Below are 13,101 nucleotides of genomic sequence, written 5' to 3' on the forward strand. Positions count from 1 at the left end.
CATTGTTTACATAGCACTGCAAGAGAATACAGGAACATAGATTGATGTGCAGATAATTAGTGAGCTATGATCACAATGCACTTCATTTTTTTTCCGTTTGTCCCTCTTGAGAAAGGGCTAAACTAATTTAAACATACTTTTATCGATTTTATTGAGTAGGTGGAATATATATATATATATAGCACTTCTTTTGCATGCACAAGCCAAAGCAGTTGAGCTAGACCTGACCATGGTCCGGTTCTAACCGAAGAACTGGATCGGAACCGAATCGGAAAGAACCGGAACCGGAACCGTGTCTCACGGTTCTTAACTGAACCGGAACCTTAAGGAATACGGTTCGGTTAAGGTTGCAGGTTTGATGGAACCGAACCGGAACCGGCGGTTCGGTTCCGGTTCGAACACCAAAAAAAAAAAAAAAATGAAAAGACCATTTGAATTCAAACGGTCACATGACCCGGTCATGATGACCATTTGAATTTCCAAATGGCCAACGGCCATATGGAAATGACCGTTTGAATTTCTTAAAATTTTTTTTTTTACTTTTTCATCCAAAAGACAATTTTACCCTTCCTAACAACTAAAAAATAGCTAGTTTGAGGGCATTTTGGGAAACGAAAATTACCCCCAACACTATATATACCTCTCCAAATCAATTTTTTCACCACACCACTCAATCTTCCAATCTCTCTCTCTCAAATTTTCACTCTCTCAATTATTTAATCTATTCCAATTCTCTACACATTTCATAACTTAATTATTTTTCTCTCAAAATTTCATCAAATTTTGAGAAAAAAATAATTACATTCCACATAATTTTGTCATATTTTTATTTTTTCCAATCCAATTATCAAAAATGTCTTCCTCCTGCTCAAATAAAGGCAAGGAAAAATATGTTCCAAACCCAAATTTTTGGGATCCAAATTACATTCCTCCATCAATTTTCGAATCAGATCTTCCCTTTAATGTTGAGTGCTGTAATATGTCCAATACTTTCGATCCAAATTACCGACCCCCCTCTATTGATGAGTTTGATTTAACTCAATCTCCACAAGAATTGCATCCAAATGCAGCTACTCAAGAAAGTTATTCTACAGTTCCGCCATCAAATCCACAATCAAAAGGAAGGGCTCCAAAATCCGACATATTTGTCAAGCAATGATAGTGATTGATCATTGAGATAAGGGGGTTAATTGCTCAACCATGAAGGTAAGTGAACTACGAGGGCTTTGATTCCTCTAAACCCCAAGAGGATACGTAGGCAGCTTAATTTTAATTAAGTTCAAGCCCAATTTTTCTTTTTTTTTCCATTTATAATAAAATAAATTAGTTCCAAATATATGTAATGTAACTTATTATTATTTTTATAATGTTATCTAGTTGTATTATTAAAATTTACTTTGATAGTAAATAATAAAATGAGGTACAAATTATCATTTTGTATTAATTACACAATTTATTTGTATTTATAATTTTTTTCCAACTTAATCACGCAATCTATTTTTTTTTTAAAATTTTATAATTTTGAAATACTCCAACACCATGCAGCAGCTAGTATTAGCTTCCGTGCACCCGAAGGATTCCTGCCACTGTAGTATATATAGCAACTGCTCCTGGCACAGCTGATAGGCTCTTGGAGGTGATTCAGCTTAGAAGTTTACTAGAAACGTGAAAAACAAAATCCTTACCGCATCCAAGCTTTCCAGAAGACGGGCATCATCCAACAGTGAAGCCGATACTTGCTGCAGAATAAATATAGGTCAAGATCAATTATATCGAGTATAAAAACTAAAAGATTGCGCACCTAAGCTTGTCATCCCCTCAAAACAACCAAAAGAAGGTGTACAGTATCAATAATGAATCAATAAATAAAGCATTATCAACAACAAAAACAATGCGTCAGCTTCCATCTACAGAGGCATGCAACCTTTTTTTCTGTTTCTTTTCTCTTTCCTTTACGCTTTCCACCTCTCTCCGTCACCATGGAAAGATGGAATTTTTCAACACAGCTGAAAGTAGAGCACCCTTCTGCAACTCCCAGCTACAAAAAAAAAAAACATCTAAAATTCCCACACATACACAGGTTTCAATCACAATCTAGCCCGCAAACTTCTAATACAGGCCCATCATATTTACTGGTGAATGGGTTCACCCGAACCCATAGCAGCGAACAAATCGAAGCAAGTAACGTAGACCAAACAATGATGATGGTGGGCAGTCTATCCTGCTTCCCAGTGATTCCTCTCAGGAATGGATACAGATGCATGATGACCCAGATGGCAAAGAAGAGTCTACCAAAGAGTGGACCCCATGATTCATACCCACGGGTAATAGCGTTGGAGATCCCAGCCACAACCCCGATGCAATTGAGTATAAGCAGCGTCAAGGGAGGGATCAGTAAGGAGGTCCACTTGAAGAGATAAAGCTCTGCAAATTCTTCGTCATCTCCTCCTTTGGATGTGACAGTGAAGTTGGTGTCAACTCCGGCTAGAACCTTTAGGAGACCCCGGAAGAGAGCGAAGAGATGTGATGAGACGCCACCGATCACCCAGAATTGCTCGTTCCTCCACCAGTCGTCAACACTCGCTTTTCCCCATTGCATCTCAAGGATACCAGTTGCAGCAATGGAGACAAAGAGAGCTATGAATACTAAGCTGGCATAGATGCTGATCTGTAAACAAAGGAGCCATGCACAAGTTTCAGTTAGTGTGGAGGAGTATAGCAAGAAATGTTGAAGAGGATCAAATCAAGACCGGCATGTCCGGTATTGTCTTGTATATTGCCCCGGCCGGTTGTTGCTCCAAAACGTCTTTTAACTGTTCTTGCCAGCTTGGCACTCGAACACGTCAAGTAAATGTACGATAAAATTATCGCAGACATCCAAGAAAAATTCCAGAACATGTGGGAAGAATCATCGGACCGTAGCTACCAAAAAGGGGCCATGACTTGATAGTGTTTCTAAAAGGAAAAATGTTGAAGAAATATTGGTTTTGGAATGGCACCTCGGGTACAATAAACTTCCCGGTGAGAAGACAGATTGCTGGCAAGGTACAGTACGCGACCAAGGGAATCGATGTCCAAGGATAGACAACTGAGTTTACATAGGAAAACCGCGCCAACCACTTCAAACCACCTCTATAGCCATACCATATAGGGCAGTGCTTGCTCAGAAAAATCTCAACGGATCCAAGGGCCCACTGCAAGACTTGATGAAGACGGTCGGAGAGGTTAATTGGACCAGACCCTTTAAATGCTGCTCTCTTAGGAATGCAGTAAACAGAGCGCCAGCCATGGCAATGCATCTTGAAACCTGTAAGAATATCCTCTGTAACAGATCCATATATCCAGCCAACCTGCACAAACACAGAAAAGAATTAGAAGTAGGCAACTAATTATGTGCAATCAGACAGGCATTGGCACTCAGGATATGCCATGTATACCTCCTTTCCCCATTCAGTTTTATCTTCATAACCACAGCTAATTACATGCAAGGCCTCACTTAGACACGAAGCAAAACTGACACCCTCTGCAATTCCACCATTTTCCCCAAGTGTGGAAGCTATGAACACAGATGATTGCCCAAATCTTTTCTCAAGCTTTTCCCGAGGCACCAAGGCTGAGTTCTCGCTTTCTTGTCCTGTATAAATTATAATAGGTTTAATGACTGCTAGGGATGGATGGCGCAAATTCAGTAAGCAAGCCAAGTATTCAACTCGCCTTTAGCTTCCTCTTTACTTATCTCAAGTGCATGTACTTGAGTAGATGACTCTCTATGCTCTGTCTTTGTCTTCTTCCTCTCCTGCTTTTGTTTCCCTCTCCTATTCTTCCTTTTAGATCCACAGCAACAGCAGCACCATTTCGGCCAACAATTGCAGGTTTTTCCTGGGGGCTTCTCCTTAATAGGAGCATCAAATCCATATAGAGCTTGCCTTCTGAAAACGCATCCTGTCCCAACATAGATTGGTCCCTGGATCCCATCAAGGCCTTTCATGTTGATCTGATTTCCAGAGGAGAAACAAGATCGATTATTTAACTTGACAGAGCGTAGATAGACAATAAATTAAAAATCCAACAGAATATTATCTGGCAAGTCCAGAAACACAAATACATACATCAAAAAACACAACATTTCGATTTGAATATCTGTCATGCCTATCAATTCCATCAAATCTCTGAGGAAATTGCACGTAGCAAACTTTCTTTCCTGATATGGGATCCATCATAAAGCACATGGCTTCTCGCAGGGCCTTGCTATTGTTTATATAATGGTCACAGTCAACATTCAAAATGTAAGGGGCATTTGAGAGAACAGCGGACACTCGCACCTAGAATTATATTAACAGATTAATAAAATGAAAATTTGAAAAAAAAGTAGAAGATGACATTCAAAAAGTTTGATCTTCCGTAATAATATAAACAAAACTAAGCAGAAATTTTTTGTGAAACAACTTGTATTACCAAAGCATTCATGGCACCAGCTTTTTTGTGGTGATTATATCCTGGTCTTTTCTCACGAGAGACATAGACCAAACACGGGAGCTCATTTCCCGCCTCATCAAGCACACCATTATGACCTAGAAAGACCTGTTACAGCATCCCATCAAGATATCAAAGATTAAAATGATATAGGAGAATGATATTTACCATATCATATAAAAGTTTTTCATCAGGTTAGAGTTCAGAAATGTATGCAGTTGATGAACCGAATTATGTTACTGTATGACCTTACCAAGATATTGATCTAAACAACTCTTATTAACATGAACAATTCAGGGTGTTTATGTATCATTTGCTTTCCTAAGTTTCATACTTATGAATGTTGAAGCAGGTGCCTCTTACTGAGTTGTCCGAATATTGTCACAATACACACACACACACTCACAAATATAAAACATCTTAGAAAAGAAGCAATGGACCCAGCAGGTCCATCTATGACCAATTACAACATGGAGCAAATATAAACCTAAATATTAGATGCCCATATCAGAGTGATGTCAGATAGACGCCGCACCAAGGTAACCAAGTGTAGTAAGAAATCAGTTCAATGAAATCAATTTAGGCAGACCAGGGATTGCATGTAACTAAAAAACACTGTGGTAGATGCTCAATTGATGTAGTAAGCAAAGCCCCAAAAGTAATCAAGTCTGTTTCCCCAAGTCATCTCCATCTTCAGTACTGATCAGATTTTGGATGGTAGTCTGCTGTCAGGATTAGCTTTTCATTATCCAGTTTAAGCAATTCCAATAAAATTAGAGTAGGGCCACAGCGGTCGATATGAACTGTTAGAGTATCATAACATTGAAATATGCAGATGAATTCAAAAGGAGAAAAAAAATGTAATGAAAAATGAATTCCAGTAATTACCAAGGCCAACATATGTTGGTGCTCAAAAACATTTTATGAAACAAGTTGAGAGTATTTAAGTGGAGAAATGTAAACATAGTAAAGGCATATGTTATAAAAGAGTAACTTTTATCAACAATTCAACCTCACACAGGTTGATGCTAAAGTAATAAAAAAGCCAACTGAATGGCAAGCTCATATCTAACAAAAGCTAGATGAGTAAAGCAGCCAAAATTTGTAGACTAGAAACAGGTCCTCAAAGGGAATCGACAAGCCACCTCAAACAGACAGGCATAGTGATAGTTATCAATGTATGCCTCAATGATTTGAGGTTATTTAAGGGCTCATATACCACCACAAGTTCCTGACAATGAATAATGGGTTTTGCATGTTCAGTATTGTTCATTTAATCTGTAAATCACAATTACAAACTCGAAATATAACCATTCTGCCTTCACAGAAATCACCTGATCAGACCATTCACAAGTCTGCATCTAAGCATGATAATGGAAGGTCAGAAATGGCTCTAGACTTCTAGCAATATTTGGGAATTCACAAGCAATGAACAAGAAAGCAATCTATTTTATCCACCAGTTTCTTCAAAGTATATTGTACTATCCTTACTTTTCTTTCACATCTGCGACTTAACTTCTTCTCTGAAGGACAGATCATTAAACCGTGATCCCTTTAGGATCTAATTATCAGGAAGATTGACAGCTTCTCCACAGTATCAGAAGAAGATTATTCAAGTTAATAAGAATCAACAACAGTAAAGAATTACCTGGATAATTCCTGGATGGTCCCGTACACTGTTTCCAGGCCATGGAGTTCCATCCTGCATTATCCAGCCTTCTTCAGGAACTTTTTGTGCCATGGCCACTAATACATTGATACGAACCTTAAATTCCTCATATTCTCTCTGCATGCACAAAACAAAGAGATTGGTTAACTTGCACATCAGCATATAAGGTATTAATGAATAATGTAGAGCATATATGAATAGCTAGTGTGTGAATTTGGCTAGCAAACAGTGTTAATATAATAAAACACTCAGTAACAATTATATTTGTATAAAAGGGAAAGCTGTGATAAATAGTAACAATTACATTTGTACAAAAGGGATGAAAGCTTACAACCAGGTATATTCAGTCAGATTGCATTTAAAATATATGACAAGCTGCAATTATTCAGTGTTAGAAAAAGCAAAATAACGACCAAGTGTTTTTGTAATTACAAACCTTCATTGCACGCCGCTCCCTCACGAAATCTGGATGAACTTTATCTTTTAGATAGTCAATTTTCCGAGCAAAGTACCATTCAGGAGCACGAGGCTCAATGTTGAACTTTTTGCAGAATGGGACCCATCTCCTGGCAAATTCAGAAGTTTCAGAAAGTGCTTCAAAGGTAAGCATGGCAGCACCATCATCCGAGACGTAGCACGAAACTTTATCAACAGGATAATCCACAGCCAGAATGGATAAAACTGTATTTGCAGTGATAAGTGGAGGTTCTTTCATAGGATCAACTGTGCTTACAAATATGTCAATATCTGCTAACTCAGATGGTTTTCCTTCTTTCTCATACCTGAGTACAGAGTTACAAACAAAGATGATAATACAGCACTATATAATGAATAAAACACATGACAACATGCAGTTGAATGAAATATATGATACCTCAGCGATAGGCGATCCAAATATGTCTCTCGTTCTACAGGATACCATTTCGGGAATTGATCCAAAATCCATGAAATTGCGAACCATATTTCACATATAACTGATGTCAGCCACAATCCATAAGCATCTGGAACTGGATGCCGAAGTCTATAATGGAAAAAGAAGCCAAGTATGACAAGCCTCAGCAAAATTATAATCCTGTATGGGTTTATCTTGCTGGAAGCAATGGGTAGCTTCCTTGACAATGGTTGTCTGCTTTCATCCGACCTAGAAACATAAATAAGTAGCACTGGATAAATAAAATATGACAAAAGTAGACAATCTAATAACTGATAAATGATATCAGAAGAACATATGCTGAATTAAAGTTATCAGGTCTCAGTTTAGAGCAAGGGTCTTTTATGCCCACAATGACAATTACAAACCATGATGATTTTTGAGGACAAAGAACAAAAACAATATACATAGGTGAATGGGAACTGACTGCAGAAAGCCCCGGTTTTGATTGAGCAGGCGGTCAAGCCGAAGCTTCGAAACCGTGGAGCGGTGGAGAAACTGGAATTCTAGGTCTTTGAGCTTTTTCAATTTTTTCTTCAGTTCATTTCAAAATACTTCAATTGGTATGCGCAAGAAATAGGCCAATTCGGCAGCTTTTTGTTCAATTTCTCGTGGAGTAAAATACGAACTTTCAATTGAACTAAACTAATCCTGTCAATTGGTTTTTTCTTACCGTCACTGTTGTATCTGGAAAAATGGAAACTTAGGAAAGTGTTTTATCAACATATGTAACAAAAGAACATATCTAATTTAGCTCTTTCATGCCTTCTAAGACTTCTTCCCAATGATTTTCTCTTTCTGTTGGGCGCTTACATCAATCAGTCGATACTAAGAACTAGAAGTATAAAGAATTAAGTAAGATTGAAAATGTTTTCTTTATATACGAAGAAAGATTCTGATTTGATTAATATCAGGAGATCAAATGAGTTCTTCATTCATTCATTGAATGATAAGTCATCCAAAAATTGCAAGCTGAAATTAAAATAAACTCGTCCACGGTAGTAAATCCATAATTTGGCATCATTCTAGTAAATAATCAAAAAATGTTAGTGTGGAAACATAGAAATATGTGGCATGAAAGAAAATGTATTGATGAATGGAGAGAACTTTTCAAACATAATACATATAAAGGAGAAAATTAGTCCTTTTCCTAGCATATAAATCTAAATAATATAGTATAAAGGTGAGCAAGATGTTAGCTTACTTTGGCAAATCAGGGTTATCTAGCCCATCTCCATCAAGGCCACCACCATCCCCACCTTCAAGCTGAGGCCTTTGCAGTTTAGTAAGCTGCTTTTTCTTCCAGTCATCAATTCTATCCTTCCATGCGACAGTTCCATAGCCATACACTGCTATGTCTTTATCAGGGTTTATAGGCCTAGATTGCGCTGCAAAAGTATTAAGCAAGGAAGTATCACTTTGTTAAACTTGGTAAGAGAAACCAGAGAAATCTAACCAAGCCAACAGGTTACCAAAATCCACAGCAAGAGATACAGAAAGTATCCAACCATAACCAATCAACTTACTAGAGACAGATGATCCTGCAGTAGGCCTTGAATGAATTTGTGTCACATATGGATGAATAACAAAAGCATGGTGATCAGAAGAAATTCCACCAGCCTAAAAAGATCAATTACAGTTACTGCCTACAGAAAATAGAAGTTAATAGAATTTCTAAATTTGCATTTTAGAACTTACCTCTTCACCATATGTTAGAAGTGGGATATTGGTGTCAGTATAGAAACTAGGATTGTGGACACTGGAGGTGCCAATCCCTGACCCAGTGAAAGAGCCCTGTCCAATCCTAAGCTGGCTGTGAAGCTTTGACAAAGATACGCTCGGTGTTTCCTTTGTATCAAAATTACCAAAACTGAATTCTTTCTCAATATCATCATCACCATCTTCTTCCTCGTCACCCTCTACTCTTGCACTACCTGCAGAAGTATCAACTTGATAGGATAATTTACCAGCCAATGCACCCTAAACAAATTCGATAAAGTTTCATAATCAGTTCAGGAGGTTCATTGAGAGCAAAAAGATTAAACCTTTGCGGCGCTTGTATCGGGTCTTGCACTGGGGACAGGACTGACTGCCCTCACGTCTCTCATACTCATAGCAAGTCCTGCACACAGGGAAGGCACACTCATTGCAGGCGACAAAGGGCTCCTTTTCTTCCTCTAATATCTCGATATCATCTCCACATATCTGGCAGTTCTGCCCATTGGAATCTTGGACAGACTTGGCCTGCAAAGTTCCAGAATAGGCAGTAATGATCCATGAGGCACAGGTTGCGAAAACCAGAAGAATTGGTAGGATAAAGAAATAACAGCTGCTAACTTAAAATTTGCATTAGTATGATCGACTGCATAATCTACTCAACTTTTTTGTTAAAAAAAAAAAGTAGAGAGAACATAAGTGCGAAAGCATATAAAAGCATAACCCGCTGTAAGAAGTAGCAGGAACTTATAGTCAAACTACTGGAGTACTAAGATAAGGATCCCCAAGGTTTAAAAACTAATGTAACTCGTTATAAGAAGTAGCAAGAAACTTATACTCATAGTACTGGAATACTATCATTTCAGAAAAAATACTACTGAAGTACTAAGATAAGGAACAAAAAGGTTAAAAACTACTAATAGTACTTATATTCATCCTTCTTATCACCAGTACTAAGATGAACGGTTAGAAGAGGCACTGAAAATATTAACAGAAAACTTAAGGTGAAAAAACAGTCGCAGGAATATTCGAAATATAAGTGTTCCCTATGAAATCAAAAAGAAAGGGGGGAAAGCAGGTGAATTTCTCCATTGCAGACTCCCCAGAATCAACTAGTGGAGTCGAAATGCAGAAATGCGCACCTCGAACATAAGAGAAGAAGAACAGAAAACATGAGAAACATACAAAAGATGAGATTTTTAACAGAAATTCGCGCAAAAAAACCCACAAATTTCCGACACTTCCAGTCCATTCAATACCAAATATTCATCCCCCAAATCAACAGAAACCCGTACTTAAATCGAACAAAGATGAGATTTTGATCACACTTACGCGACCGAAATCATCTGCATTGATGACCACGAACTCGTTCCGGTTCCGAGAGCCCGCGACAAGCCACCCTCCCGTATCCATCACCCGCCTCGGCCGATCAAACACCTTCCTCCTCCGCCCGGGCTCCAAGTAGAGTAGCTTCTGGAAACCGAGCTCGTGGAGCGGGGAGGGCAGCGCCAACCAATTTAAAGAAACAGACGCGGTAAAGAAACAGGACAGTAAAAAACCGGAGCAAGGAGAGAGAGAGAGAGGAAAAGAGATCAGTATTTCAACGCGTCAAGGGAGATCCGACAAGCCGAGAGCAGTAGAGAGAATCTACCCGACTTCGAGCAAGGGGGAGGTGGGGCCTGGTAAAGAGTGGCCGTGGGCCGCGGGGCCCAGAGTATCTCTCAGCCCGTTCCTTTCCTTCTCGAAGGCAGAGTAACAGAGAAAGTAGTTTTTTTTTTTTTTTTGATTTTTGAAGTTGCCTCAGTCTTCTCTTTTTCTTTTTTTTTTCTTCTTGTGGATATGAGTACGGTGAAAGGGATCTGGGCAGTGTAGGAGAGAGAAAGCAGAGAAAAATTACCAAATGTTATCTTCACATGTTTTATTTGTTGATGGTTGCTTTTCGGAAATTACATCTCTCTCCCCGTAGGAGGATTACTGTTTTCAATTACCATGTTAAGATGTGCATTAAAAAAAAAAAATTGTAAAGTATGTGTTCATTGGAAATAGGTTCTAGACTAATCATAGTAATTTTATGATCGGGTTGTAATTAAGACAATAAGTGTTTTTTTTATTATTATTATCATACTTTGGATGTGTAAGGGATTGAACAGGATGTATATATATTTAGCACATCCATTGTATACATGACCATCAAAGAATGTCATGTTGGATGGTTTGCATGATTTTGATACCAATCCGATTACCCCATGATAACAAACTAGTGAATTTGATAAAGCAGGATAAGAATAAAAATTTTCATTACATTTTACCATATTTATTCTTTTTTAATTTATATTGTTATAAGAAAAGATTTTCTATCAATTTGACCAGTACTCTCAATAAAAATTAGAAGCATTTTAGGTGCTGCAATCTTCTATTGCTATTTCTCTGCTTAAGATGCTTTTATGTATAAGTGAGTCGAAGGGATTGTGCCGGTCAATCGGTGGCTAAAACTTTTGAAATCTCAGTTCTTTCTTATATGAAAAATAGTTGGATCTTCTTATTTGCTAGTTGTCATGCACAAGGATGAAGTATAGTGAGATCCCTTGATTAACAACTCTGCTCCATTGCAAGCCCAATAAACCTAGCAACATGCAATGCATGGTACTGATAATAGGACCACCATGGGAGATCTCTCTGCCCTTTGTTGTCCAATGATATATCCCTTGTCCTGGGTACACAATAGCATGTCCAGCGACCTAAGAATAAAAATTTGGACCCTTGTTACGAGGTTGCAGCCAACTATTCTAGCATGAAAAAATAAATTCTATATATAGATTATTATTTTTGGTATAAAAAAAGAACGATGGAAATACCAAAATAAATGATGGATCCCACATCTATTTTATTGAGCGAAGGTAAAATAAATATGCCAAAAAGATGGTATTTTATTCTTACGCTTAATTATCCAGTGGCGACAATATGTAATTGTTATTGCTCAACGAAATGCTCCCTTTTTTTTTTTATTGAAGCCCACAACTATTTCTTTTCACTATTGTCAACTCCACAACAGTCTCAACTCGAAACATAAAACTTGCTAATCATTTTTTGATGAATCTCATGTAAATATATTTCAAAATATTTAATATTAAATTTTATTTATTATAAGAAATTTATTTTTTAATATACGTATTACTTTAAAGATATTTATTAACTTATATAAATATATTTTAATATTCGAAATGGCCAATATTAACCATCTTTAGACAAGTGGGTCATATATACATATGGACTGAGTATAAAAAAATTATTATTTGAATTGTTTATCTAAGGCATTATTGAAAATTTGGTAATATTTTTTACAAGATTATTTTCAAACAAACATAATAATTTTTTCTTATTATCCTTTTAAGTAGTAATTTTTTTACTAACCAAATGCAATAAAATTTATTTTCCCTGGTAATTATTTTTGTAGATAAACAATTTTTAAAAATTATCAGATTAATCTGGCATCATCCAAATCAAATAAATTTCTAGGGGATTTGTACATGGTTGGTACAGAATGGTTATTTTATGAATGAGTGTTTATCTTACAAAATATATATACTTAACAGTCTTAATTAGGTAATGATTGCTTGCATCAGCCGCTGGTCCCACGCTTCCTTGCAATGGCATGCGGATGCCAAGTCCTGGCATTCCAAGATTTGCACGAAAAAATCAACGAGTCCAAATTAAGGACATCTCATAGTTATACAAGTTGATAGATGTCCTGCCTTCCTTAATTTCTTTATTGTAAACAAAATGTTGTTGCATCATAATTATGAAAATTTGTATGCTATTTAAAATGGCAAATAAGGCATCAAAATTTGGGTGTTGAAAAAATATACTAGCTCCATCATGATATGTTCTAATTTGGGACATGAACAAAATTATAAGCTCATTATGAAATCCAATATGTTGGTAGCTTTTGGGTTAAGTATATTATTCTTGGAAGTCAACCAATCCGGGATGAGCTCTCTTTTCTCACTGAGATAGCTTTGTTTAAGAAAGCTCACAAGAAACAAACCATCCGACAAGAAGAGGTTGCCATTCTAACGTATATTTTAAAAGGGACGTTTTAAAAAAATCAAACCTTTCATTGACTAACTCTCCTCCTAACGTCAGCTATAAAACAACGCACACAACGGCTAAGATACCGTTACATTTATTTGAATATCAATTCAAACATATCATTTCAATTTTTATCATTTTCTATTTTTTCTCTCTCTATCCAAGGTGATTAATATTTTTAAAATGTCTAGGAGTTCAAATAGTAAAAATACAGTCAAATAGG

General features: G+C 37.0%; 1 protein-coding gene across 1 annotated transcript; it reads right to left on the reverse strand.

Moving 5' to 3' along the window:
* Positions 1 to 1,878: 1,878 nt before the first annotated feature.
* Positions 1,879 to 10,243, reverse strand: LOC120104585 (cellulose synthase A catalytic subunit 5 [UDP-forming]-like). The gene is made up of 14 exons (XM_039115945.1): positions 10,116 to 10,243; positions 9,119 to 9,311; positions 8,772 to 9,007; positions 8,600 to 8,693; positions 8,278 to 8,461; positions 7,017 to 7,283; positions 6,579 to 6,924; positions 6,122 to 6,259; positions 4,456 to 4,581; positions 4,110 to 4,322; positions 3,715 to 3,994; positions 3,438 to 3,634; positions 3,000 to 3,350; positions 1,879 to 2,668 (listed from the first exon to the last, which is right to left on the reverse strand). The coding sequence occupies exons 1-14, from the start codon at positions 10,200 to 10,202 to the stop codon at positions 2,084 to 2,086; spliced, it is 3,297 nt and encodes a 1,098-aa protein (XP_038971873.1). The 5' UTR covers positions 10,203 to 10,243; the 3' UTR covers positions 1,879 to 2,083.
* Positions 10,244 to 13,101: the final 2,858 nt, after the last annotated feature.

Source organism: Phoenix dactylifera, unplaced genomic scaffold (assembly GCF_009389715.1).
Source record: "Phoenix dactylifera cultivar Barhee BC4 unplaced genomic scaffold, palm_55x_up_171113_PBpolish2nd_filt_p 000046F, whole genome shotgun sequence".
NCBI classification, from domain to species: Eukaryota; Viridiplantae; Streptophyta; class Magnoliopsida; order Arecales; family Arecaceae; genus Phoenix; species Phoenix dactylifera.